Source organism: Sturnira hondurensis, unplaced genomic scaffold (assembly GCF_014824575.4).
Source record: "Sturnira hondurensis isolate 20B ecotype Veracruz unplaced genomic scaffold, ASM1482457v3 Scaffold0001872, whole genome shotgun sequence".
NCBI classification, from domain to species: Eukaryota; Metazoa; Chordata; class Mammalia; order Chiroptera; family Phyllostomidae; genus Sturnira; species Sturnira hondurensis.
Window position 1 is genome coordinate 877,885 of NW_028074503.1, and position 24,821 is coordinate 902,705.

At 38.7% G+C, this 24,821-nt stretch overlaps 1 protein-coding gene, 1 long non-coding RNA gene and 1 pseudogene across 2 annotated transcripts in view; 2 read left to right on the forward strand and 1 right to left on the reverse strand.

Moving 5' to 3' along the window:
• The window catches only part of LOC118976905 (uncharacterized), a 62,981-nt gene extending 47,624 nt beyond the window's left edge, over window positions 1-15,357 (reverse strand). Inside the window, exon 1 of the long non-coding RNA XR_005064375.1 lies at window positions 15,085-15,357. This is a non-coding gene — a long non-coding RNA (uncharacterized LOC118976905). The remainder of the gene's footprint in view (window positions 1-15,084) is intronic.
• On the forward strand, window positions 1,404-1,965 carry LOC118976897 (chromatin complexes subunit BAP18-like; annotated as a pseudogene).
• The window catches only part of THOC1 (THO complex subunit 1), a 54,796-nt gene continuing 44,743 nt past the window's right edge, over window positions 14,769-24,821 (forward strand). The window contains exons 1-7 of the mRNA XM_037031628.1: window positions 14,769-14,915; window positions 17,083-17,156; window positions 17,250-17,310; window positions 18,550-18,616; window positions 21,962-22,080; window positions 22,506-22,554; window positions 23,414-23,509. Coding sequence (XP_036887523.1) covers window positions 14,862-14,915; window positions 17,083-17,156; window positions 17,250-17,310; window positions 18,550-18,616; window positions 21,962-22,080; window positions 22,506-22,554; window positions 23,414-23,509 — 520 coding nt within the window. The 5' untranslated portion in view covers window positions 14,769-14,861. The remainder of the gene's footprint in view (window positions 14,916-17,082; window positions 17,157-17,249; window positions 17,311-18,549; window positions 18,617-21,961; window positions 22,081-22,505; window positions 22,555-23,413; window positions 23,510-24,821) is intronic.

Here is a 24,821-nt window from a genome sequence, read left to right on the forward strand (position 1 = left end):
TGACTGGGAATTGAACCGTGATCCTTTGCTTCACAGGCCCACATTCAATCCACTGAGCTATACCAGCCAGAGCTGACCATGTTTCTTTGTACATGTTAAGAAATCCTCTTGTGTTTATACCTACGGTAGAATTGTTGGATTGAAGAGTATCATACATCTTCATCCTTACTTTTCCCAATGGTTGTACCAAATTAATTTCCATACACTGAGTACACAAGCTTCACCTCCTCATTGATGTTCATTCATCATGCTTTTTAACTCATGCCAATACAATAGATGAGAAAACAGTATCTCAGTATTGTTTAATCCATTTCCCTGCTTACTTAAGATTCGGCATCTTTTTGTGTTTCCTCTTCTGCATGAATTTCCTGTTTGTCTTTTGCCATTAACTTGGGGGAGAGGGTTTGACACTTTTAAATATTTATAATAGTGTTTATTCCACATGCTAATCACTGGCTATATGAGTTGCAAATATCTTCTACCACTCTAAATCCCATCTTTCCATTTTTATCATGTATTCTAATGAACTAAAAGTTAATTTTACTGTAGCCAAAACTATCAATCTTTTCCTTTATGGTTTTCAATTTTGTTTCAGTAATTAGGGCATATTCTAAATAATTTGGTTTCGCATTTCATACTATGTCTTTAGTCCACCTGGAATTTTTTGATACAAGGAATCCATTATTTTCCCACATGCAGAATAGCCAATTGTCTTAGGATGATTTATCGTATATTCTTCCATTTTCCTACTGACTGAATCACAATGTCTTATGTGATACAATGAAATATTATCTACATAGCGTGTGGAATTTGGGGGGCCCCCAATTCTCATTAATCTATTTGTCTTTCCCTAAACCATAACTATAGTATCTTAACTGCTGTTGTTATAAGTTTATATCTGGTAGGTCAAATTCAAACTTTTTTCCAGTGTTGAGGTATAATTAACAAACAGAAATTGTATATATTTAAGGTGTATGATGTGATGTTTTGATATATATATATATATATATATATATATATATATATATAGTGAAATTACCACCACAAACTAATGAATATATCACCTTATAGTTAATTTTATTTGTGCATGGTAACACTCAAGATCTTCTCTAATAGCAAATTTCAAGTACACAATTATTATTATTTCAAGTATTATTAACTACAGTCACCATGCTGTGTAAGTTGTGGTCCTCTGGACTTACTCTGTGCCCTTCGACATATCTCCCCATTTCCCCCAGTCCCTACAACCACCATTCTGCCCTTATGAATTCAGCTATTTAAATTCCATATATACATGAAATCATACAGTATTTGTCTCTCTGTGTCTGGCCTATTTCACCTAGTGAAATGTCATCCACAGCAGGTGGTGGCGGCTGTGGTGGTGGCCTGGAGTGCATGGAGCCATGACATCATCGTCCACAAAGGTTGGAGAGATCTCTGTTGCCGAAACAGCATTCAAGAAGTCTGGGGAGCTAATGATGCAGCTGCATTCCATGGCTGCCTCTTCCCCCGTGGGTACCAAATGGATGGAGATGGAGATAGACATGCTGAGGGCTCCTGTGAAGCGGTTTGGGGATGATCTTAATCACATCAGCTGTGTCATCAAAGAATGAGTGGCTCAGATAAAGGCCACTGTGAAGCACAAAGTATATGAAGACTCTGGTGCCCCCCTTCCAGCAAAGTCGCTCAAGAAAGGGCCCAAGAAGGTGGCATCTGGTGTCTCGTCACCTTCTCCAGCTGCCCCTCTACTAAACAGTTCCAGTGTCCTTGAGGCCGGGGTCCCCCCCTAAAGCAGCAGAAAGCTGATGTACCCTCAGTGCTCTGAATGACTCTGACACCAACAGTGACCTGGTGAATACTGAAGGGCTAGGAGAAACTCCTCCAACCAAGAAACTCAACTTGGACCTGTCCTGACCCTGGATTCTGGCCTTCTCATGACCTCTGCTGATCCTCCTCTGCTGTCTGGCTAAGCCCCCTGCCTCTGACCCCTCTCAGTGTTAACCCTGAGGCTGTGGATCACCTAGGACTCTGAGCAAGGCCTACATGAGAGAGGGTCAAATGACTGCTGGGGCTGTTCCCTTGCTATTCCTGTTTAAGAATCTACCCCAACCCCTTCGATTTGTACCTGATGGACATTTTCATACAGAAAACAATAAAGATTTCCCTCTCAAAAAAAAGTCATATCCATTTTGTCTATCCATTTTGTCAAAATGTCAGAATTTCCTTTTTTAAGGCTGAATATTCTAGTGTGTATACATACAAGTTTTGTCCAGAGGGCTCCCAGCTGTGTATTGAGAACAATAGAGACATTTATTAAAGAAGATACAAGATACAAGAAACATTGTACATAGGACAATGACACTTCAGTCCCCTTCAAAGTAGGCACCTTGGGATCTCATACAGGTCTTCCAATACCACACGCTGCCCTGTTGTATTTTCCTGAATCTCATCGACGATTTGAAATCTCTTCCCTTTGAAAGGTGATCAGTTTTAGGAGAAACCAGAGGTCGCTGGGCACTAAATCTGGGCTGCAAAGGGGCTGAGTCACCTGGGTGATTTGATGTTTCACCAAAAAACTCTGCTCGAGACACAATACATGAGCATGTTGTCGTGATAAAGCTGCCAATCACCAGTTGCTCAGAGCTGCAACCTTCTGAGTCATCTGAATAGTTTCCATGGAAGAATGTTCAAGCTTAATACAAAATTTGACGCAAATTCTTTGTTCTCCTCTCTCTCAGTCGTTTTGAATGTGATGGCCACACAGTACACATGCACACTCAACAGCGTATACTACCCCCACTGACTAGTACAGTGAAGTCATTGTTCACACATGCACATTCCAGTCCACTCTCCTTGGTTCCCAGGTTACATCGATGTTGTTCAAACAGTTCTCATTATATTAACAATGGCTGGACTTTCTCCATGCAGAGTATACACACATGCACACACATTCACACACTTATAGTATGCATATATATACAGTATGTGTGTATACGTATATATACACACGTGTACACACACACACACACACACACACACATATATATATATCTCACATTTACTTTATTCATTCATCCAATAGACACTTAGGTTGTTTCCATATCTTGGCTATTGTGAATATGCTTCAATGAACCTGGGAGTGCAGCTCTCTGTGAGATAATGACTTCATTTTCTTTGGATATATATGTGTATACACACACACAGAGCTGGGGTTGCTTAGTCACATGGTAGTTCTGTTTTTAACTTTTTGAGGAAGATTCATACTGCTTTCCATAGTTGCTGCACCATTTTGCAGTCCCCCCAACAGTATACAAGGGTCCTTTCTCCACATCCTCACAAACAATTATTTTCTTTTTGATAATAGCCATTCTAAAAGGTGTGAGCTGATACCCTATTGTGGTTTTGATTTTTATTTACCCCATGACCAGTGATGTTGAATACCTTTTCATATACCTGTTTATTGTATGTCTTCTTTAAAGAAATGTCTGTGTAAGAACATTTCCCATTCTTTAATGGAGTTATTTGGTTTTTTGTTATTAAATTGCTGGAGTTCCTCTTATCTCTTGGATATTAACCCCTTACCAGATGTATGCCTTGCAAAATTTTCTCCCATTCCATAGGTTGTCTCTTTTTTAAAATTGATTTTTAGAGAGAGGAAAAGGGAGAATACAGAGAGAAACATCAATTTGTTGTTCCACTTAATTATGTATTCATTGGGTGCTTCTTGAATGCCCTAACTGGAGATTGAATGTGCAACCTTAGCATACCGGGTAATAATGCTCTAACCAACTAAGTTACTCTGCCAGGGCTTACAGGTTCTCTTTTAATTTTTTGTTTCCTTTTCTGTGTATAAGTTTTTCAGGTTGATAGACTCCCATTTGTCTATTTTTGCTTTCATTACCTCTTTCGAACTCTTGTTCTATAAACTGTATGTTTTCTTATTTTCTCCAGTGATCTTGGAGGTGTACATATTATTCTAGGTTCTAGAAATGGTTGTCATTTATGTTTTAAAAATCTATATACTTGGGACTTCCAGCCAACATGGAGGCGTAGGTGGAAACACAGTGCCTCCTTGCACAACCAAGTTTAAAGACAACAAAGTTTTAGTAACAAAAATGCAACCAAAACACAGAAAATTGAACTGTACAGAAGTTCGACAACAATGAGTCATTCAGCCAGACCAGTAAGAGAGGTGGAGTCAACAGCTGGCGGAGAGGGGTCGCTCAGGAAGAAGCAGCTGGACCGACCCAGGAGTGCAGGCAGCAGTTGGCAGATCCCAGGTGCGGGGTGGCAACTGGCAGACCCAGTGAGGGCACAAGGCAGCTGGCTGACTGTGGTCACACATTCGTGCGCAGATAAACCAGGCGAAGGAGTGAGCAGTGAGACAGACCATGCTGGCTCGGGCCCCAGCAACAGGAATTAAAGCCTAAAAGCACCAATTGGAAAAACTTTCGAGGTTGAGGTGCCAGGAGAAGCTCCTAGGCTCACAGAGAGTTTGTTGGAGAGACCCACAGGGCCATGGAGGGCACATAGGCCCACACACCTGGGAGCCGACACCAGGGGATGGCCAGGTTTGTTTACGGGAAGCAGCAGAGGGGACCGAAATCCAAGAAAGAGCAGAACAAACGCCATTGTCCCTCTCTGACCCTGCCCCCATATACAGCATCACAACCCAGCAACTGGGTTGCCCCACCCTGGTGAACACCTAAGGCTCCATCCCTCATACATAATAGGCGGAAAGAGAGCAAAACATTATGGCTCAAGAACAGCTCAAAGCCCCAGAGTCAAGAATTCTAAGTGATCAAGAGATAGCCAACCTGTCAGATGCACAGTTCAAAATACTGGTGATGAGGATGTTCACAGAACTGGTTGATTTTACTCACCAATTGGAGGAACAAATGAAGGCTAAACTAATTGAAATGAAGGGAAATGCACAGGAAACCAATAGTGATAGAAAAGAAACTGGGACTCAAATCAATGGAGTGGAATAGAAGGAATAAAAAAATGACCAAACAGAAAAGAATGAAGAAACAAGAATTCAAAAGAACGAGGAGAGGCTTAGGAACCTCCAGGACATCTTTAAACATTCCAACATCCGAATTGTAGGGGTATCAGAAGGGGAAAAGAAACAGCCACAAGTGGAAAACTTATTTGAACAAATAATACAGGAGAACTTCCCCAATCTGGAAGTTCCTTTCCCAAAAGGAAATAGACTTCCAAGAAATCCAGGAAGCTCAGAGAGTCCCAAAGAAGTTGGACCCAAGAAGGAACACACCAAGGCACAGCATAATTACACTAGCCAAGACTAAAATGAGGGAGAGAATCCTAGAAGCAGCAAGAGATAAGGGGACAGTCACCTACAAAGGAGTTCCCATCAGACTGTCAGCGGATTTCTCAAAAGACACCTTACAGGCAAGAAGGGCCTGGAAAGAACTATTCCAAGTCATGAAATCCAAAGACCTACATCCAAGATTGCTTTATCCAGCAAAGCTTTCATTTAGAATGGAAGGGAAGATAAAGTGCTTCTAAGGTCAAGTTCAAGGAGTTCATCATCACCAAGCCCTTATTATATGAAATGTTAAAAGGACTTATCTAAAAAAAATTACCAAAAATATAAACAGTGAAAGGATAGCAAACTCACAGTTATTAACAACCACACCTAAAACAAAAGCAATCTAAGAGGACAGCTAGATCAAGAGTGAAAGCACAGAAATGGAGATCACATGGAGGGTTAGCAACAGGGGAGTGGGAGGAGGTGAAGGGGATCGAAGGCACAGAAAATAGCATAGACAGTAGGTAGAAAATAGACAGGGGGCAGGACAAGAATAGTATGGGAAATATAGAATCTAAAGAACTTGTGACACATGGACATAAACTAAAGGGGGGAAAGGTGGGGGAGGGGTTACAGGGTGGAGGGGAATGAAGGGGGGAATAGCACAACTGTAATGACATAATGAATAAAATATATTTTTAAAAAATCTATATATTTGAATCTATTATTTTTAATTAGCTAAGACCCAACAAAACAGTTTATTTTAGCCCCTTCTCCCTTAAATAAGATTAAGAATTCAGCCCTGGCTGGGTAGCTCAGTTGGTTAGAGTATTGTCCTAATACTCCAAGGTTGTGGGTTCAATCCTTGGTCAGGGCGCATACAAGAATCAACCAATGAATACATAAATAAGTGGAACAATAAATCAATGTTTCACTCTCTCCTCTAAAATCAATCAATAAATAAAAAATTTAAGAATTCAGCATATTTCCCTCCCTTAGGTCAGACACCTCTTGGCCCTGCATCCCATTCTTTGGACCCACTTTTACTTTAGCCACTGCTATGACAGCCCAGTCCACACAGGTGAAACCGAAAGTACTTCACTTCAGCTGCAACATACATACATTTTTTGTTTTTCTGCCCCAGAGCAGAACAAATACTGTACGGAGCAAAGAACTCCTGTGGGAGCCCTCTATGTATTAATGCATGTGCACCAGCCATGTCCCCTAAATCAGCCTTTGATGGAGGACTGGGTATCAATGGATAAATGCTTTCCTCCTTTCTTTGAGCAAGCAAATATATCTTCTCAAAAGATTCCAGTGAAATTGAGTTCTAATCAAACCACAGTAGTGACCAATACCATGATGTACTTCTGCAATGGCTTTTCCTCCTCTGTTTCTCTTTCCCTAGTTCCACTGCTTCTTTGGATCACTTTTCAAATAAATTACCTGGACACAAGACTTTGACTCTATTTTGGGCGGTGACCCAGAGTAAAACACCCCTCTTCCATCCATCTCTAAAATTTCCCAAGATTGAGGACATCTGAGGTCTTAGAATCATCATTATTACAGAAAATAAATCATATTTACCAGATCACTTTCAGTCACATATGATAGGCTCATATTAATGTCTACAGCCACTAAATTCATCCCTCACCTAAGAGGAGGCATGCCTGCTACTTTCCTGTGCATGCAAAGATCCACCCACCACTACTGAGAGATAAAATCCAACTACAGATTTCACCTGGCTCATAGGAAGTAGTAGAGGTGTGCAAAACCGCTCTGGGAGTGTCCAGACTGCAGCCTGTGGGCCACATGCAGCCCGTGGGCCACATGCAGCCCAGGATGGCTGTGAATGCAGCCCAACACAACGTCGTAAATTTACTTAAAACTTTATGAGGGTTTTTTGTAATTATGTGTTGCAATGTATTTAACATGTGGCCCAAGACAATTCTTCTTCTAGTGTGCCAGAGAAATGCAAAAAGGGTGGACAATCCTGAGGGACCCTAATCTCCAGCACAATAGATCATTTGAAGTCAACCCATTCCATTCAGAACTTCATAGGAGTAGCCCAGCCTCCTCTTTCTGACATTGAAAAATGAAAAGGAAACTAAATAACTCACAAAATTATAGATGAAACCCACGTCAACTCCTGCATTAATTGGGGCACTTTGACAGCAAATGAATGAAATCCAACACCAAATAGTATTAAGCTACAATAAAAGGGATTTAATAGTTCATGTAACTTAGAGCATAATAGAGCTGTCATCTGACATGAAAAAGCCAAGCTCAAAAAAATTTGCAATTAATCTCCCTTCCTACCACCTTCCCATCTCTCTCCCTACATCTCTCCTCCCCACCAAACATCTTTCTGTTACTCACTTTTCTTTTCCTTTAGCCCACTTCTCAGCTGTTTTTGTGGGTTGGCCTCATTTTCTTTTTGTTGGCCTCATAGATTGGCATTCTCTAAGTAATATGGAAGATGGCATCACTAGGTTAACTTTCACCACAGCTCCTGAAGAAACAGAAAATTGTACAGAACCAATGGATACTATCCTATTGGCTGCTCAGCATCCAAATACCCTCTTCAATAGGAAAGAGCTCCCAAAACAGGGCTCTGCAGCTCACCACAGAAGCTGAAAGAGGAAGGATGGGCATAACTTTCCCTGTTTTCTGTAAGGAAGGGCACAAACACAAGACCTGAGTGTAGCCACTCAGATACTCCCAGTCAAGACCTTGAATCTAGAGGAAGAAGTGCACAGGTCTGAAAGCTGGACATGGTGCAGGACAGCTGCAGCAGCATGTCATGTTGGTGCATGTTCAGTGGTGTGGTGGCAAGTGTCTTGGGGCCACAGAATCTAGTAGAGGCAAACCACTAAAGGTGGTGTCAGTGGGGATATCTTAAGGGTGAAACTATGTCATGTTTCATTTAGCTCAAGCTTTATCTCCAGCCTTCCACTTGGTTGCATGAATTTCCTGATATCCTCCCAATAACTTATATTTCAAAACACTAATCAAAGTAGGTTTCTCTTATTTATAAAAACGAATTCTGACAAGTACAGCAGCCATATTTTCCAGCTGCAGAAAAAAAAGTCAGAGACTTACTGCTGGCCATGTCTAGTCACATGCCCACAACTGTTTTGTCTATTACAAGAACGGGGTGAAAGGGGGTGGGAATGGTGAGTGAGGAATGGGAAATGTGCTAAGCATCCCCTGCAATAACTATTAGGACTGAACAATCTTAACCTTTATTTATAAATATGAACACATAATGAAAAATCACCAGTCATATGAAGAAAATCAGATGCTCCACAGAGTGGAAGCAAGGTGACCAATGAAAGCAAATGTCTCTCCTCTAAAACAGTTTATGCAAAAAGTAGAGAACTTTTAAAAACAAACTTTGTGTTCCATGAGATTCCAGAAGACTGCAGTGTGCAGAAGAGAATGAAACTCTAGAGAATCGCAAAGTCCTAAAGAATGTGGCCTTGTTCTTTTCTACAACCTCTTTTCCCACTGCTCTCCATCTTTCTCACTATGGCCTTCTTTCAGTTCTCAAATGTGTTAACCTTTTTGCCTAACATACGCCATTGCACATGCTGTTCCTTCTACCTGAAATGTTCTTTCTTGCCTTCCCCTGTCAAATCTCACCCTCATAAATATGCAACTAATTCCCTTCCCATCCTTTAAATTTTACCTTAAATAGCACTTCCTGACCCTGGCTAAGTAGCTCAGTTGATTAGAGAGAGCACTGTCCTGATACGCTACGGTTGCTAGTTTGATACCTGGTCAGGGCAAATGCAAGGATCAACCAATGAATGCACAAATATTATTAGAGGAACAACAAATTGCTCGGTCTCTCTCTCTCTCTCTCTCTCTCACACACACACACACACACACACACATCAATAAACTATTTTGTTTTAAAACAGCACTTCCTCAAAGATTTTTGCTACCAGAGAGGAAGTGTGGATGCAGAGAACAGACTGATGGTTGTTGTGTGGAAGGAGGGTTGGAGGACTGGGTGAAAAAGATGAAGGGATTAGAAAGTGCAAATTGGCAATTATTGTCGGTTGGTGTCTGTTGGTGGCAGTTATGAAGTATTTACAAGTATGTAAACCACAGCACAGGGAATATGGTTAATAGAGTTGTAATAACTATGTGTGGTGCCAGGTGAGAGCTGTGCTTGTGGGGAGGATCACTTTGCAAATTATACAAATGTCTAACCATTGTGCTGTACACCTTAAACTAATACGGTGTTGAATGTCAGCTGTAATTGGAATAAATAAATAAATACTGCCTAAGTATTCTCTACCATAGTCTCTTACTCCTTCGATTTTGAATGACCTTGGAGCTTAGTTACTTAAGCACTGTTCACCTCAGGCTCTTCTGAAAACTGGGAATAAAAAGTACCTACCTTGTAAGGTTGCTGGGAAGATTAGAGTTCATACATGTAAAGCACTTAGAATCCAAACACACAACAACATTCAATAGAGGTTAGTTATTATTTCAGTCATAGCACTGATCACATAAAATTCTTTTGTTTTTATCTACTTTAAAAAAATATGCTCTTCCAAAGAGTAAAAGCTGTGTGAGAGTAGTAACTATTCTGTTTTGTTCACAGTGCCAGGTTTATATATATTTATTGAAAATAAACATATCAAGAAAATATTTCCTGAAAATGAAAGAATAGCAATACCGTAGGACAGTGTGGTGGCCATGAAAATGCTCCACTTAGATCTTTTCCTGTGGGCAGCACGACTGACTGACAGTGGAGGTACAGCCTCTGGATCAATCACATTTGCACAAAGCCAGGCTTTCTAAGGCTGCTTGTAGTCAATGTCTGAGCATGGCAGAGATAGTAGACCCGTTCTGGCAAAACTGTATTATTCTTCCAGCTAGGGGATTTGATTGAGGACTGCCCACAGGCAAAGACAAACTTTGCTGGTGCTGTGTTTCACTTGAACTTTCCACCTAACCATTCTTGCACTGGGGTCTGTAAGCTCTCCCTGCCTACCCCTGCTCCCTCCATAATAAATCTCTTGCACAGCGAACCCTAACAGTTGGTGTCTGCTTCTCAGTATATCCAAACTAACACAATCAGGATCTCCAGAAATAAACCTTGGGGTGAGACTTTGTGAGCAAATGATTTATTAAAGTGATCTCAAAAGAGACCAGTAAGGGGTAGAGAGAAACAGGATGGGAAGTGAGAACAAGCCAAGCAATGGTATAATTTCAGACAAAACCTCTGTCTAATCCTACAGGGAAGTTACACTTTTCAGGGCAAGAAGTCATCCACTATTTTATTTCTCACCTTGAACCATGCTTATCTATGTTTTCCAACCAAGCTCACCAAATAGGATTTTACTATGTATACTAGATAATGATATATACAATACTTAGAATTTTATAAAATAATAATACTGCATATATGATCCTATTATACCTGTGACTGGCAGATAATAGGTCCTCAATAAATATGTACTGAATGAATACAATATTAATATAAAGTGCTTGAAAAGTGCCACCACTCTATAAAAATACAGCACTTACAGTTTTCATATAATTCTTATTTTTCAACAAAAAATACTCGCAAGTGTCATTCCTCTCCCATTATTATTCACCAAAGTTCCATTCCTTTCCCTATGAAAGAGTCTCATTCTTTTTGCTTATCTTTTAATCTCAAACATCAGTTTCTTGTCAATGTAATTCTTTCAATCCATTCAAATTACAGAGTTAGAGAAAGGAAAAGATGACAAAGGCCCAGAACCTGAACCAGTGAAAGCTACAATTCAATATCCTAATGTTGACTGGTAAGCTTGGAACAAAAAGTTTCTTTTAGCCTGGGGCTAGAGGATAAAGACTAGAACAAAATCAGACTAAACTGCCCCATGGCCCACATCTGCTAGACATCACCACTCCAATGGTGATGTCTATCTGCTAGACATCACCACTCCAATGGTGATGTCTAGCAGATGAATCCAACTAAGATCCCACCAAGAAAAAGGAATAAAGATGCAAATGCTTGGAACTGATCTAAACCAGGAGCCTAGCATTTCCCAAGGAAGGTATTGCCTAACAGAGAGACAGTGCCTTGTCAGTCTTACCTTCACTAGCATAAGAGGAAAAACAAGTGAGCAATAAATCTAAGTGAAGAGATTATTTGCTATTGGATGTCTGCCCTTTGACTGTTATTACTACATACTTTCAAAAAACTCATTGTATGTTATTGATGGCAATATGATCCTTAACCTCATCCACCTGTAAGAAAATAATTTACAAGACATTAACTAGGCCAATGAGTTAGTAAAGATCCAAGAGTTAAGACCAAATACAGGCTTTGGGATTAAAGCCAGGCTCAAACCCAAAATTAGTTTTCTCTAGCCATGTGACCTAGCAAAGAGAAGCCTGTTTCTTCACTGATATATAACTACGTACAATGTTGTTATAAGGAGTAAAAGTAGTACAAGAAAAGTATCTGGCTCATAGAAGGTTCTGACTAAAACTTAACCATTATACAATACAACAGCATAACAGTGTAAGGAGCATGAAGTTTGGAATCAAAACCCATGGGTAGTCTCATTCTGTCATTTACCTGTATCAAGAGCCCCATCTCTTTCCGTCTACATCCTCAAGTATATAACGGGCCTAACAGTTGGATTACCCACCTCAAAATATCACAGGATGAAATCAAGTATTATATGTTAAGTGCTGTGGGAACTAAAAAGCATTTATTAAGTGATCTAAATGCTAAAATATTTTTACTGTAATGATTCTTTATTTAATTCTTGTTCAAGTATAGTTTTGTCTTGTATTCCCAGCCCTGCCCCACCCCCAGTGCTCCCCACCTCCCTCCCATTTCCACCCCCACCTTAGTTATTGTCCATGTGTCCTTTATACTTGTTCATGGGAGTCCTTCCCCTTTTCCCCTGTAATTCTCTCCCCTCTCCCCTCTGCACCCTGTCAGTGCATTCTGTATTTCAGTGTCTTTGGTCACATTTTGCTTGCTTGTTTGTTTTGTTGTTTAGATTCCTGTTAACGGTGATATCATATGGCATTTGTCTTTCACTGCCTGCCTTATTTCACTCAGCATAAAGCTTTCCAGTTCCATCCATGTTGTTGCAAAGGGTAGGAGGTCCTTTTTCCTTTCTGCAGCATAGAACTCCATTGTGTAAATGTACTATAGTTTTTTGATCCAGTCATTTACTGATGGGCATCTAGGTTGCTTCCAACTCTTGGCTATTGTAAATTGTGCTGCTATGAACATCGGGGTGCATAGGTTCTTTTGGACTGGTGCTTCAGGGTTCTTAGGATATACTCCTAACAGTGGAATGATTCTTGATGGATGTCTTTTTAAAATACATTACCTACTACTTCTTGGTGTTTTAAAATAAAATCTTAAGGTCCCAAATCACACTGATATCTGCACTATCTTTGCCCTTTTGAAGATGTTTACATCAGATTTTTTTGTTGTTGTTCTTTTACTTTGGTAAAACATACATAAAATTTAGCATTTTAATCATTTTTAACCATTTTAAGTGTACAATTCAGTGGCTTTCAAATATATTCACATTGTTGTGCAACCATCATTGCTATCCAACTCCAGAACTTTCATCCCAAGCCAAAATCTGTACCCACTAAACAATAACAGCTCATTATCCCTTGAAGATTGCTTTTTTCCTACTGTTTCTTTACTCAGCAGCAAAATAGTTCATTTTTCTCCTCCCCCCCAAATATACTGTCAGCTATAACTCAGTAGGAACCATAGAAGCCATTTTTAAAACCATAATATTCTTTGGTTTCAAATATTAATATGACCTGGTTCCAACCTTACTTTTAATCCCTCTTTTTGTTTAGAACTCAATACGAAAGTAAACAGCTATCTTTCACTGTGCTTTCTCCCTTCCACACTTTTGCTCATACTACTCTCTCCACTGGGAATGTTCTTCCTATTCACCACTTCCCAGTCCTACCTATCTCTATTGGAATCCTCCTTGGTCCAGCTCATATTCTATCTTCTCCATGAAGACTTCTTGACCACCTCCTATGTTAATTTCTCTCTCCTTTGATGTCTTACAGCAGCTATTATCTAAATAACTTGTGGTAGAAATTAAATACAAATCATAATGGTTTGTTTTTTAGGTCAACCAAACTAAGAGCTCCTCAAAACAGGAATTAAGTTTTATCATTTTGTTCATATACTTCTTATTCCTTCAATATATACTGTCCATTGTGTGCAAACAAATGTTTGCTGAATAATAGAATTCTAAGTGACTGGGCTTTGACAGATGAGTCAATAAACTCCAACTTTTGTGTTCAAATTTTTGCAAAAAATATTTTTCTCTCTCCCAGGCCTTAGTTGTGCTCTAGTTATATTCATTTGTAATGTGATAATAACCCTGTATCAGCAGATACCAATTAAATTAGTTAATACCAGTTTGTTAGCCAATTTTGAGATTTACACAATCAAACCTGAATGATTCTGATTCTGATTCTAAAAAAGTCTGCAATGCTCCAGGTAGCCATCATTGTTCACAGTTCCCACTTACAGGCAACGCTATACACAGTTATCTTTTTTGTTGTCTTCCTGTATTTTCCTTGCATGCTAATGAAGCTTAGGTAAAGCACACCTAGCTTTCTTCTTTTAGGTACACATGGATGAGAAACCACGAGCAGAAACCTTATGGTTGGGTCAATATGAAAGTTCTTTCCCTACAGCATAATTTCAACTGGAAAGTTACTGTTGGCTTCTCATTCGCCAAGTCTTTTCGATGAGAGGAAACAAGGGAGGAAAAATGATGAGAAAACAGGGTTTTGCAAGAGATGCCTCTATCCTGGATACAGAGCCACCAATTCTCCTGTCAGTGCAAAAACTGCATTCCTCCTTGGTCTTTCTCTTTCTGTAAAGACCTACATATATGCTAGCAAAGTTAATTAACCCCAAAGTATTAATAATCCTTAAATTGTCATACAAGCCACACTTGCATTCATTATTTTATTAGCGCCTTCCATGAGTCCTGTGGCACAAGCATTATTTCTATCTCACAGAAGAGCGAACTGCTAATGAGCTAACTACAGGGCCCATGAACTACAGGCCTGATGTGTAAATTCGAAGCTGACAGTACTCCTTCCGGGAAAATAATTGTGTTCTGGCAGCTCACGGTCACAGCCACGGCCACCACTTCCCCAGCCTGAAGCTTTCCCAGATAACCCACCTGCCTTGGATTCTCCGACAGCGGTTACCTTCCCAAGCAGCCCATAGAGCCGTAACTAGCCCGGCTTCGCCAAACCCGGAAAACCACCGCTGCGCGTCTCGGCCTATGCCTAGCTCGGCAGCGCAGAGGTTATAGGGCGCCGCCGCCCATAGGTCGTCACCCCAAGTTACCCACGAACCCAGACTTGTCATTGTATGCCTGACTCGGGCTTCTAACGCCCACCTGAGGTCGGCGACTGCTAAAGCTCCCAATTGCCAGCCGCTCCGCCCCTTGGCTCACAGGCCACTCTAGCCGCGTACAGGGCCGGTTATCTCGTTGCTTCCGGCTTGACGTCATCCATCTGCGCTGCGGCGTGGTGGCGGGCACGCGCAGCCGGGAAGATGTCTCCGACGCCGCCGCTCTTCAGTTTACCCGAAGCGCGGTCGCGGTTTACGGTGAGCGGAAGGCGGGAGGGTGCACGCTAGACTCGGCGCTCGTTTTTTGCCCTCGTCGCCCAGAGATTACTGGAATTTTGTCTTGGGGTAAAGAGGGCATAGAGGTGTGTACGCCTCAGCGTTGGCTTCAGACCCCATCGAGGGCTGGGAGGTGGGAAAGGCGATTTACCTGCCTCTTCCGCGTGCCCTCTGCTGTCCGCCTATGCTGTCCCGCCGGCGGGATTCAGGATCCCGCGTTTTGGGCGCCTTGCGTGAGGGGCTCACTTACATGGTCCAGCTTCCCTGCATTGCGCGCTTAGCCGGACAGGTGTTTCCAGAACCGGAGGAAGCTTCTGACAGGGGAGGGCCGGAGTGGTTTTTGCCCTGACAACGGTTCTTGCCCCGCCTCCTGAATGCCTGGTGGCAGTTCGGCCGCCTCTTCACCACACCTTTAACCCTCCATATCTCACTCCTAAGAGGTGGATTTTAATCCACCTCGTAGGAGTAGGAAAATGTTGAGTAGGAAAGGCAAACAGATCAGCTTGGGAAGGCTTGCCAGATGTCATCTTATTCTTACTCATTAAGGAAGAGTAGTTTTAGCGTTTGAGAAAAACCTTGCAGAGTGTCTTCATGTTAGCTTATATAACTCTTAGCAGTGTTAAGTAGGCTGAGTTTTATTATCCCTTGTAGATGAGATAGAAACTGAGACAATCGCTCCAAAATAGTTGTGATTTACTAAAGTGTTTTTTTTACTTCAAACCCATTATTCTTACGTTGTTCATACATACTCAGCATGAAGAACCTTGATTTACTGTATTTTTCTTTAGCATTTACGCCCATTTTTAAAGTAATGATTCAACTACTTAGATATTTAACTGTGCCAATGTAGTTATTTATAGGGATGTCAGCGTGAAAATTCTGTGAAAGAAAATTTATTCTTTTTGTTAAGAATTTTTCTTGTATACGTGTTTTTGGTTTTTTGTGGGGGGTTTTTTTGTTGTTTTTTTTTTCACCACACAGTACTGGGTCTGTTTGTGTTTACCAGATTTATCTTGCTTATGCCATCAGAGTTATTTCCTTTCTGTGCATTTTGCTGTAATCTAATATCTGGTGATTTAAGATTCTGCTAAGAGTAATAGTTAGGAGTTTCCAAGATTATATTATCTTTGGAAAGGACCATTTAATTGGAGATCATTTAGTATAGTGCTTCTCCGGCTTAAGTTTGTGGTGGCATCGCCTGGAGATGTTGTTAAATGTAAATCCTGATTCAGTAGATTTGGGGTGAGGCATGAGTTTGTGCCTATCTAACAAGTTTACAGGTGTTGCCACTGCTGCTGCAGGTAGTAAGGATAAAGGACAACCCTCTTATTTAACTGATGAGCAAAATGAAGCCTTAAGGGATTTTCCCAAGATGAGAGAGCCTATTCTTGGCAGAGTCAGGAATGTACATTTCCAGTATAAATCTACCTCCTGTGAGGTACTAAGGTGACTTTTTAAGTATGAATTTTTAGGAATATGAATTTTCACAGGATGAATGACTTTGCAATATGTTTGTCTTTCAATTATGACTACCTTCAGACGATCAGCAGGTATTTATTCAGTGTGTACTATGTGTGAGGGACTGTGCTGAGCAACTACCTAGAGGAGGTAGGACTTCAGGTGGGTCCTGAAGAATGGATAGAATTTGTATGAACAGGTGGGAAGAATATCATGAATGTGTGAATACACTGGCGTGAGCTTGGTAGAACATTATGGGGGGGAAATGACTAGACCTTAGTGCAGAGAATGTGTTAGGGGGAGTGGAAAGTAAGATTGGATAGATTGAATGGGATAATATCAGGGACCTTGCAAGGAGACAAAATTTCAAAACCAAAAATCTGTAAATAAGGAGTTAGTGGAGACTTTTTTTTTAAAGCAGTAGATTCTCACTGATGCAATAGTTAAAGAGATGGTAGGAGGGAAATACTTGAATAGGAAAGTCAAGCTAGGAAGCTCTTGCCAGGCTTAAAGTGATATGGCTGTATCAGTAAGTGGTATTTGAATAAAAATTACTGATAGAGTGACTGATAGGAAATTTTTCCCAGTTGCAAACATTTTTTTAGTTAGACATACTATTAATGAATAACATGTTTTTTAGTAAATAATAAACAAAAATCTTTCCACTTATTTTCTATTTTTATTTTTCTAGAAGTCTACCAGGGAGGCCCTAAATAACAAAAATATCAAGCCATTGTTGAATACCTTCAGCCAGTTACCTGGCAGGTAAGGCATTGATATTCCTGAAATATGCTTGCCCGCATCTTCATACTTACCCTGAGCTGTTTAAAAAATGCAGTTGTCTTTTGTTTTTAATAGTGAAAATGAAAAAAAATGTACCCTTGACCAAGCTTTCAGAGGTGTTCTAGAAGAAGAAATTGTAAGTATACTTTTATTTTTTGGCAAATTAAGAAATTGTTATTTTTTTAAATTACTTTTATTCTTAAAATGAATGTTTAAATATGATTACTTTTTCTAGCATGAGCTTGCTGCTTTGTGAAAGCTGACTTGATCATAGTGTAGAAGTTATGTAATGATTAAGGATTTTGACAGCACAGGTGCAACTTAAGTGTTTGGTTTGTTAAATGAAGAGACCTCTCTCCAAGTGAATAGTATGAGAAAAGTTGATACAAGGTCTTGCTGAGCAAGAACTAGACTTTGATGTGGGCCCTCTCGCATTGCTGTGTGAACAGTGCAACACATCCTGCAGTAGCGTGAAAAGTCGAGTCTGAGGATGTGCAGCATGGGAACTGGGGTTCTATACTGTCATTTTCTTATGATAGCCTTCTCATCAACATAAAAAAATAGTGCATGTTTAAATTCAGTAGACAAATTTAATGTGAGAGTAACTTCTCACACTCTAAATGTGAGAAATCTGAGTTTATTTAACATTAGTGGGGCACTCGAAGGAAAGGAAAACTTTCAACAGTTTATTCTTGGTTAAGTGAAGGTTGGGTCCCAAGGAGGTGGATCTTACGTCTTTGGTGATAATGCAGTGCCACCTCTTTTGGGCAATTCTGCATCAAAATTTATTTTTTTCCTTTTCTTCACACCTACTCACTTAACCTGTTGGGAGGCATCAAGCAAGTTACTTTGCTTTTCTGGGCCTCAGTTTCATTTGTAAGAAGACAAATAACCATTCTTTCAAGATTGTTGTGAAAAACAACAGTTAATGAACACTCAGTAAATGCTGGCTTTTATGATGTTATGGAACCAAGGCACTACTTCCCTTAAATTAAAACTCTCCCTCAGTCATACTGAAGCACCAGTACAGTTCATTCCCCTGGCCTTGCCTTTACCCTGTCCATTGAGTTTTGGCCTCAGTATTTCTCTATATGACTAACTTACGGCCTTAATCATGCTAACGTAACTATTTTTCTAAGACCATTGGATTTTAAGTGAATCACCTGCTTATTATTTACTTGATATACTTCTACAGTTAGTAACTATTATTATCCAGTTTTTGCATTTTCATCTTAAAAGCAATTTTATCTTTTGTGAGAAATATCTTTATTCCATTTTTGTGATAATCAGATTAATGTCAGGGTATGTCTTCATTGTTATTAAGTTAGTCTGAACTCTGGCTACTAAATTAAATTGTTTTCTCCTCTGTTGGTAGATAAATCATTCATCATGTGAAAACGTTTTAGCTATTATTTCTCTTGCTATTGGGGGAGTAACTGAAGGTAAGTATGGGTTATTGTTAATTTTTTTAAGTAATATTGGACATGATGTGCTTAAAATTTATGCTCCTCGTACCTCTCTGCCTATTTGATTTTGTTCATTTTTCAAGTTCTGCCTGCCCTTTGCCAACAGGTTGTCCCAGTTAAATTAGCTCACATTTATTTCTCATCTTTAATAAACAGCACACAATTTTGCACTTTCTTTGTTCTCCAGTTGTTTCTTTTATTCAGTAAACATTTACTGAGCATCTACTATATGCCTGGTACTAAGCTAAGACTTGGAGATTCATTGGTCAATAAAACATTTCTTGCCTGTAAGGAGCCTAGTAGCTAATGGAGGAAAACAGGTGTGTAAATGTCTTAGTAGGTGTAATAACTGCAATTGAAGTGGGAATGCAGTTGAGTTGAAGTACTCTGAATTTCAGTTTCCGAGGAATCAGGAAGGTCTTAGAAAGGAAGCTGGAATGTGAAGGATGAGAAACGAATGGGAATAGCTATATGTAAAGGCCAAATTCAGCATAGCTAAAGAACAATGTCTCGGAGGAGGAAAATGGTAAGGAAAGAAATGGGAAGGGATAGATTAGTGTCATTTTTAACAGGCTTTGTATACCATGCTGAAGAGGAGAGCTATGGAAGAAGAGTTGTACTGGGAAAGACTGCTGGCAGAAAAAAAATAGGTAGGGAACATTTGAGATCAGACAATGGTGGGGAGATAGTTTCAAGAGATTTTTTGAAGGCATAGGGAGTGAACAGTACCTAACATATAGTAGGAGCCGATTAAATATTTCCAGAAAGAAGCAATGCAGAAATAGCTCATTAGCACTCTTCTTTAATTTGGTTAAAATACCCATTTGATTAAATGAAATAGTGAAAAGCACCTTTTAATCTGTAAAGCATTATTCACATATTATTTTGATATTTATTCCTACAAAAACTGAAATATACAAAAGTGGTCTTCCAGTATAAGCTATTTTGTGAACTCAGCTTAATTTATAAATTCTGACTTTACATGTTAAACTTTCATATAAAATGCATATTCATTCAGCATATTTAAATAAGTTCTACAGTGAAGTATACCTCACTTTGTTCCTGTCAATTTGCAGCATCTGCTTAACATATCATTGATTACATCAATATATTACTCTTGTAGACTAGTAATATTTTTAACACTTGGAGTTATACACAATCTATAATTAGAACTTTTACTTTATTTGAGAAAGATGGGGACTTAACATTTTAGTTAAACTGTAAATAAATACATAAATGCTTTTTTAATTTTATTTTGATGGGAAATTCCTCCTTGAAAGAATATAGTATTATTTACATGTGACATGTTTTCAAACTGTCCATAACTATTTTGTTAAATTCAATACAGCAGATACTTATTGAGCTTCTGTTCAGTGTCAGACACTTTACTGGTTAAAACATGCAAAAATGTTTACCCTTAGAAAGCTCACACTACACATTACAAAGGTAAACAGGATATAATAAGTGCTATAACTTATGTACAGTGTAATAGATGAGGTAGACTGCTCAAAGGTAAAAGGGATTTTTTTAGATATGCTGTGTAATTTATGCTTCAAAAGATTAAGTAGGAGTTTACCCCATGATAAAGAGGAGGAAGGCTCTTTAATCATGGAAATGTGAACATAGCAAGGTGTTTGGGAACTGAGAAGCATGAACATAACAATGTGTTTGGGAACTGAAAAGAGGGTATCTGTGGCCAAGGTTAGTATGAAGCAAGGAGGGCTATGCAGAGGCTGGAACATAGATTGTAAAAGTTCCAGGGGATCATACTATATAACGAAGCTCATCAGAATAACCTGCGATCTCAGTTTTTAAGTAGTTTCACTGAATGAGAATCTTTGGCAGAGAATGTAGGTAATTTTAAGTTCTATAATTGTCAAATGTGATTTAACTAATGCCAAACTACACTGCAACTAAGGGCAAGGAGTATGCCTTTCAAATCTCTTGTACAGGGCACCAATATATCATCACAGAATCTAAGTGTTAAGGGGTTTTAGAGGTCATCTGTTCCAGTCTCGTCTCTGACTTATCTTCCCTGCCTTCTGTAAGGCTCCTGGCAGGTGATCATTCAGCTTCTACACTCATTGATGGAGCTTACTATTTAATTTCTGTGAGATAGTTTTGATTATCAGATTTCCTTTGTATTAAGTTGAAATCTGCTGCCTTATGCCTCCCACGGTTCTAGGCCGTATCCCTCACATCACATTCCAGATATGATCTTAACCAGTGCAGAGCAGAGCTGAAAATATTACTTCCTTTTTCTGGGAAAGTAATAATATTAATGCAATGTTTTGGGCATTATAATCTACATAGATATATAGAGAAAGATGTTTTTCTGTTTTTTTACATGCCATGCATAAGTGGCTACTTTTTCTTAAACACTTAAGAAGTGTTAATAATTATTACCTTAAAATAGAAGGAAGAATGAGCAGGGAGATAAATGTGTTTTTAACTAGTCTAAATGCTCCTTAAAATCTGTAATTTATTGCTTTAATAATGTTGAATTTAGAAATAGTCAACTTTTTACTTTACTATTCTATGTCCTTAAACAAATGCATAATAATAGTTGAAATCAGTATCAAACCTTCTTGTTATCTTTTTGAAGGTAATCTTTTCAAGTCTCAAGTACAATTTAGCAACATTATAGAACAGCTGCAAATGAGAAAAAGGGAAAATACTAGTCATAATTCCTCTACTTTGAAAACTACCATTCATTTTGATTTATGGTTTTAGTTTCTGTAGTCTTTCTAAAATTTTATTGTCGTAACCATAATAAACATACAGTTTCGAGGCCTGCCTTTCTCACATAACATTATATAATAAGCATTTTCCAAGTTATAGTCATCATAACCATCATTTTTAATTGGCTGCATTATATTCTCTTGAATAGCTTAGTGGTGAAGAAAACAGACTGTGGAGCCAGACTGCCTGGGTTCGTATCCCAGCTCTACCACTTACTGGCTCTATGATCTTGGGCAAGCTATTTAACTTCTCTGTGTCTCAGTTCTTCCATTATATAAACTGGAGATAATACTATCAACCTTATAGGGTTAAATGTGTTAATGTAAAGCACTTAGTGTGCCTGACATATAGTAAATGCTCTAGAAGTGTTATCAAGAATAATTATCATTATTGAGTACACATACTATAAAACTTAAATATGTCCCATTTGGGGACTTTTAGGTTCCTCCCATTTCATGTCTATTAAAGCTTTGTGATTGATAAAGTGTACCTTTAAAATATTCTTCAGAATGATTTTGCATGGGCTGTTTTACCTGACAGTATTTTAAACTTTTAAATTGGCTTGTGCTCCACTTGAAGGTATTTGTACCGCTTCTACACCTTTTGTATTGTTGGGAGATGTTTTGGATTGTCTTCCTTTGGATCAGTGTGACACAATATTCACTTTTGTGGAAAAAAATGTTGCTACTTGGAAATCAGTAAGTGCCTTAGATTCTTTTTCTGCTGACATTATTTTTTTGTTGATCCAGAATTGTTAGGGTAGATTTTTTTTGCTTATATTTCTAATATTGCTGATTGCCAAAAAGTTTGTCCATTTGAAAGAATTACTTATTCTGCTCTCTTGGAAGAAAGAGTCATGTATGAAGAAAAGGTTGAAGTACAAAATTTCCCTTAGTAATTAATTTGAAAATGTACACTTTTACATGTTGAAACAGTTTCATAGTATCATGTTTAACTTATATATCTGAAAATACTTTTATTTCGTTGATTTGCCTGGTAACAGAGAAAGTGGCATAGTTGATTCCCAGTGCATATTAGTATTCTTTAATATTTTATTACCTGTGACTTACTGAAGAGTATGCAATAACTTCTGAACTATTATAAAAATTTGTCTTAATTTCAGAATACATTCTATTCTGCTGGGAAAAATTATTTACTCCGTATGTGCAATGGTAAGTAATTCACTGATAAATGATCGTTTTCTTTTTTTAATGAAGATGTGGCCAGAAAAACATGTTCACTTAACCACAAATAAAAATAGTTTTTAAATGAGTAGTGCCTTCATTTTTAAATAAGTCTGATTTATTAAAACTGATCATTGCCCTGGCTCAGTGGATTGAGCTCGGGCCTGTGAACCAAAGGATTGCGGTTCAATTCCCAGTCAGGGCACATGCCTGGGTTGCAGGCCAGTTCCCAGCAGGGGACACACAAGAGGCAACCATACATTGATATTTCTCTCCCTCTCTCCTTCCCTTCCCCTCTAAAGATAAATGAATAAAATCTTTTAAAAAATGATCATTGATATTTTTTAGAGATTTTTATTTATTTATTTATTTATTAGAGAGGGGAAAGGACAGGGGGTAGAGAGAGACATCAGTGAGAGAGAAACATCTGTAGTTTGCCTCTCACACTCCTCCAACTGGGGACCTGGCCTGCAACCCAGGCATAGGCCCTGACTGGGAATGGGACTGGAAACCTTGTGGTCCACAGGTCAGCATTCAGTCCACTGAGCCACACCAGCCAGGGCAAAACTGATCATTGACTTTAAATTAAACTGTTTCTGTTCTGTATAGCAACAAAATGAAAACCAAAAGAAAAAAAAATTGTAAAGCTTCTCTTGCCCATGCTAACCATGTTTTATTGAATTATTTCTGGTTTTCTAGTGCGTTTTTTTGTCACAGTAGTTTCTACCCCCCATCTTGAGACTGCTGCTGTAGGAAAATACTCATAACAAACTGGTTAAATAACTTTGGTATGATATAAAAGAAGAATGATCTCTTCTGTGTAACCTTTATTTCCATATATTGTTAGATCTATTAAGAAGATTATCAAAATCCCAGAATACAGTCTTCTGTGGCCGAATTCAGCTCTTCTTGGCCAGGCTTTTTCCTTTATCTGAGAAATCAGGTAAGCTTTTTTTATATCAAATGCTTTGCAGGAAAATCTTTTCCAGCTTTTAATGGATTAGAATCTGTCATGATAACAAGAAAATGGTTCTTAAAAGTTAAAAAGTAGCATAGAAATTGTCTTTTTATTTTCTTTTACTTGTGAACAGTTATATTGTTCCTAATAATATAGTCAGCCCTTAAATAAAGTCATTGATTGTTTAAGTTCAAAGCTTAATAATAATGTACCATTGAATCACACTGAAATATGAGATATGGACCATTATTTTTATATCATTTTATATAATGTATGCCTATTTTTCTGTCAATTTTCTCCCTAACTCCTGCTGTTAGTCAAATGTACCTCCCTTCGTTTCTTTCACCATTTTTTTTTACTGTGAAATGTGATACTCATATAGAAAAGTGCTTAAAATTATGGAGAATAGTTATAAAGCAAATAATATGTAACCACTGTCCATGTCCAGAAATGGAACATTGCCAGTTCTTTATAGCCCTCCACAGTCTGTTTAAATATGACAGATGTTGATATTTCTTTGCTTCAGTCTTCTCTTCTTTAATATTAGGCTAGTGTACCACCTGCTTCATATGTTGTAAGGATTAAGTGAATTAGAATATGTGAAGAGCTTACAATAGCCTGTATCTGGTAAAGCCTATAGTATATGTTAGCAGTGGTTGTTTTATGCTTTCTTTTTTGTGCTAGATGTTGGCTTGTTTTTTCCCCACCTGCTGCTTACTTAATGTGGTCAGGATTAATTTAGATTTACCAATGTATTAATACCACTTATATTTCTGACCTTCTATCTGTAGTCATTTTCTCCTTTACACTTTCCTTTAGTGCAGATCTGTGTTTTGTCTGAACATCTTTATATCTTCATTCTTGAATAGTTTCAGTAAAGACAAGATCCTAGGTTGGCACTAGATATAGGAATTTATTTTGTGGAAAAGAATCATTACTCTCCTCTCCTGCATTTTCTATAGACAAGTCAAATGTCGGTCTAAACTCTTTTAAAGATAATCTAGACTTTGTTTCTTATTTGCTCTTAGGATTTTCTCTTTTTTTTCCCAGTTTAACTACTGTGTATATAAGCATGGATTGCTTTTTATTTATTATGCATAAGATTTGTGGCTATCTTGGCCCTGGCTGGCGTAGCTCAGTGGATTGAGCGCAGGCCTGTGAACCAGACAATCACGGTTCAATTCCCAGTCAGGGCACATTCCTGGATTGCAGGCTGGTTCCTTGCAGGCTAACTATCAGCGGGGGATGCACAAAAGGCAACCATACATTGATGTTTCTCTCCCTCTCTCCTTCCCCT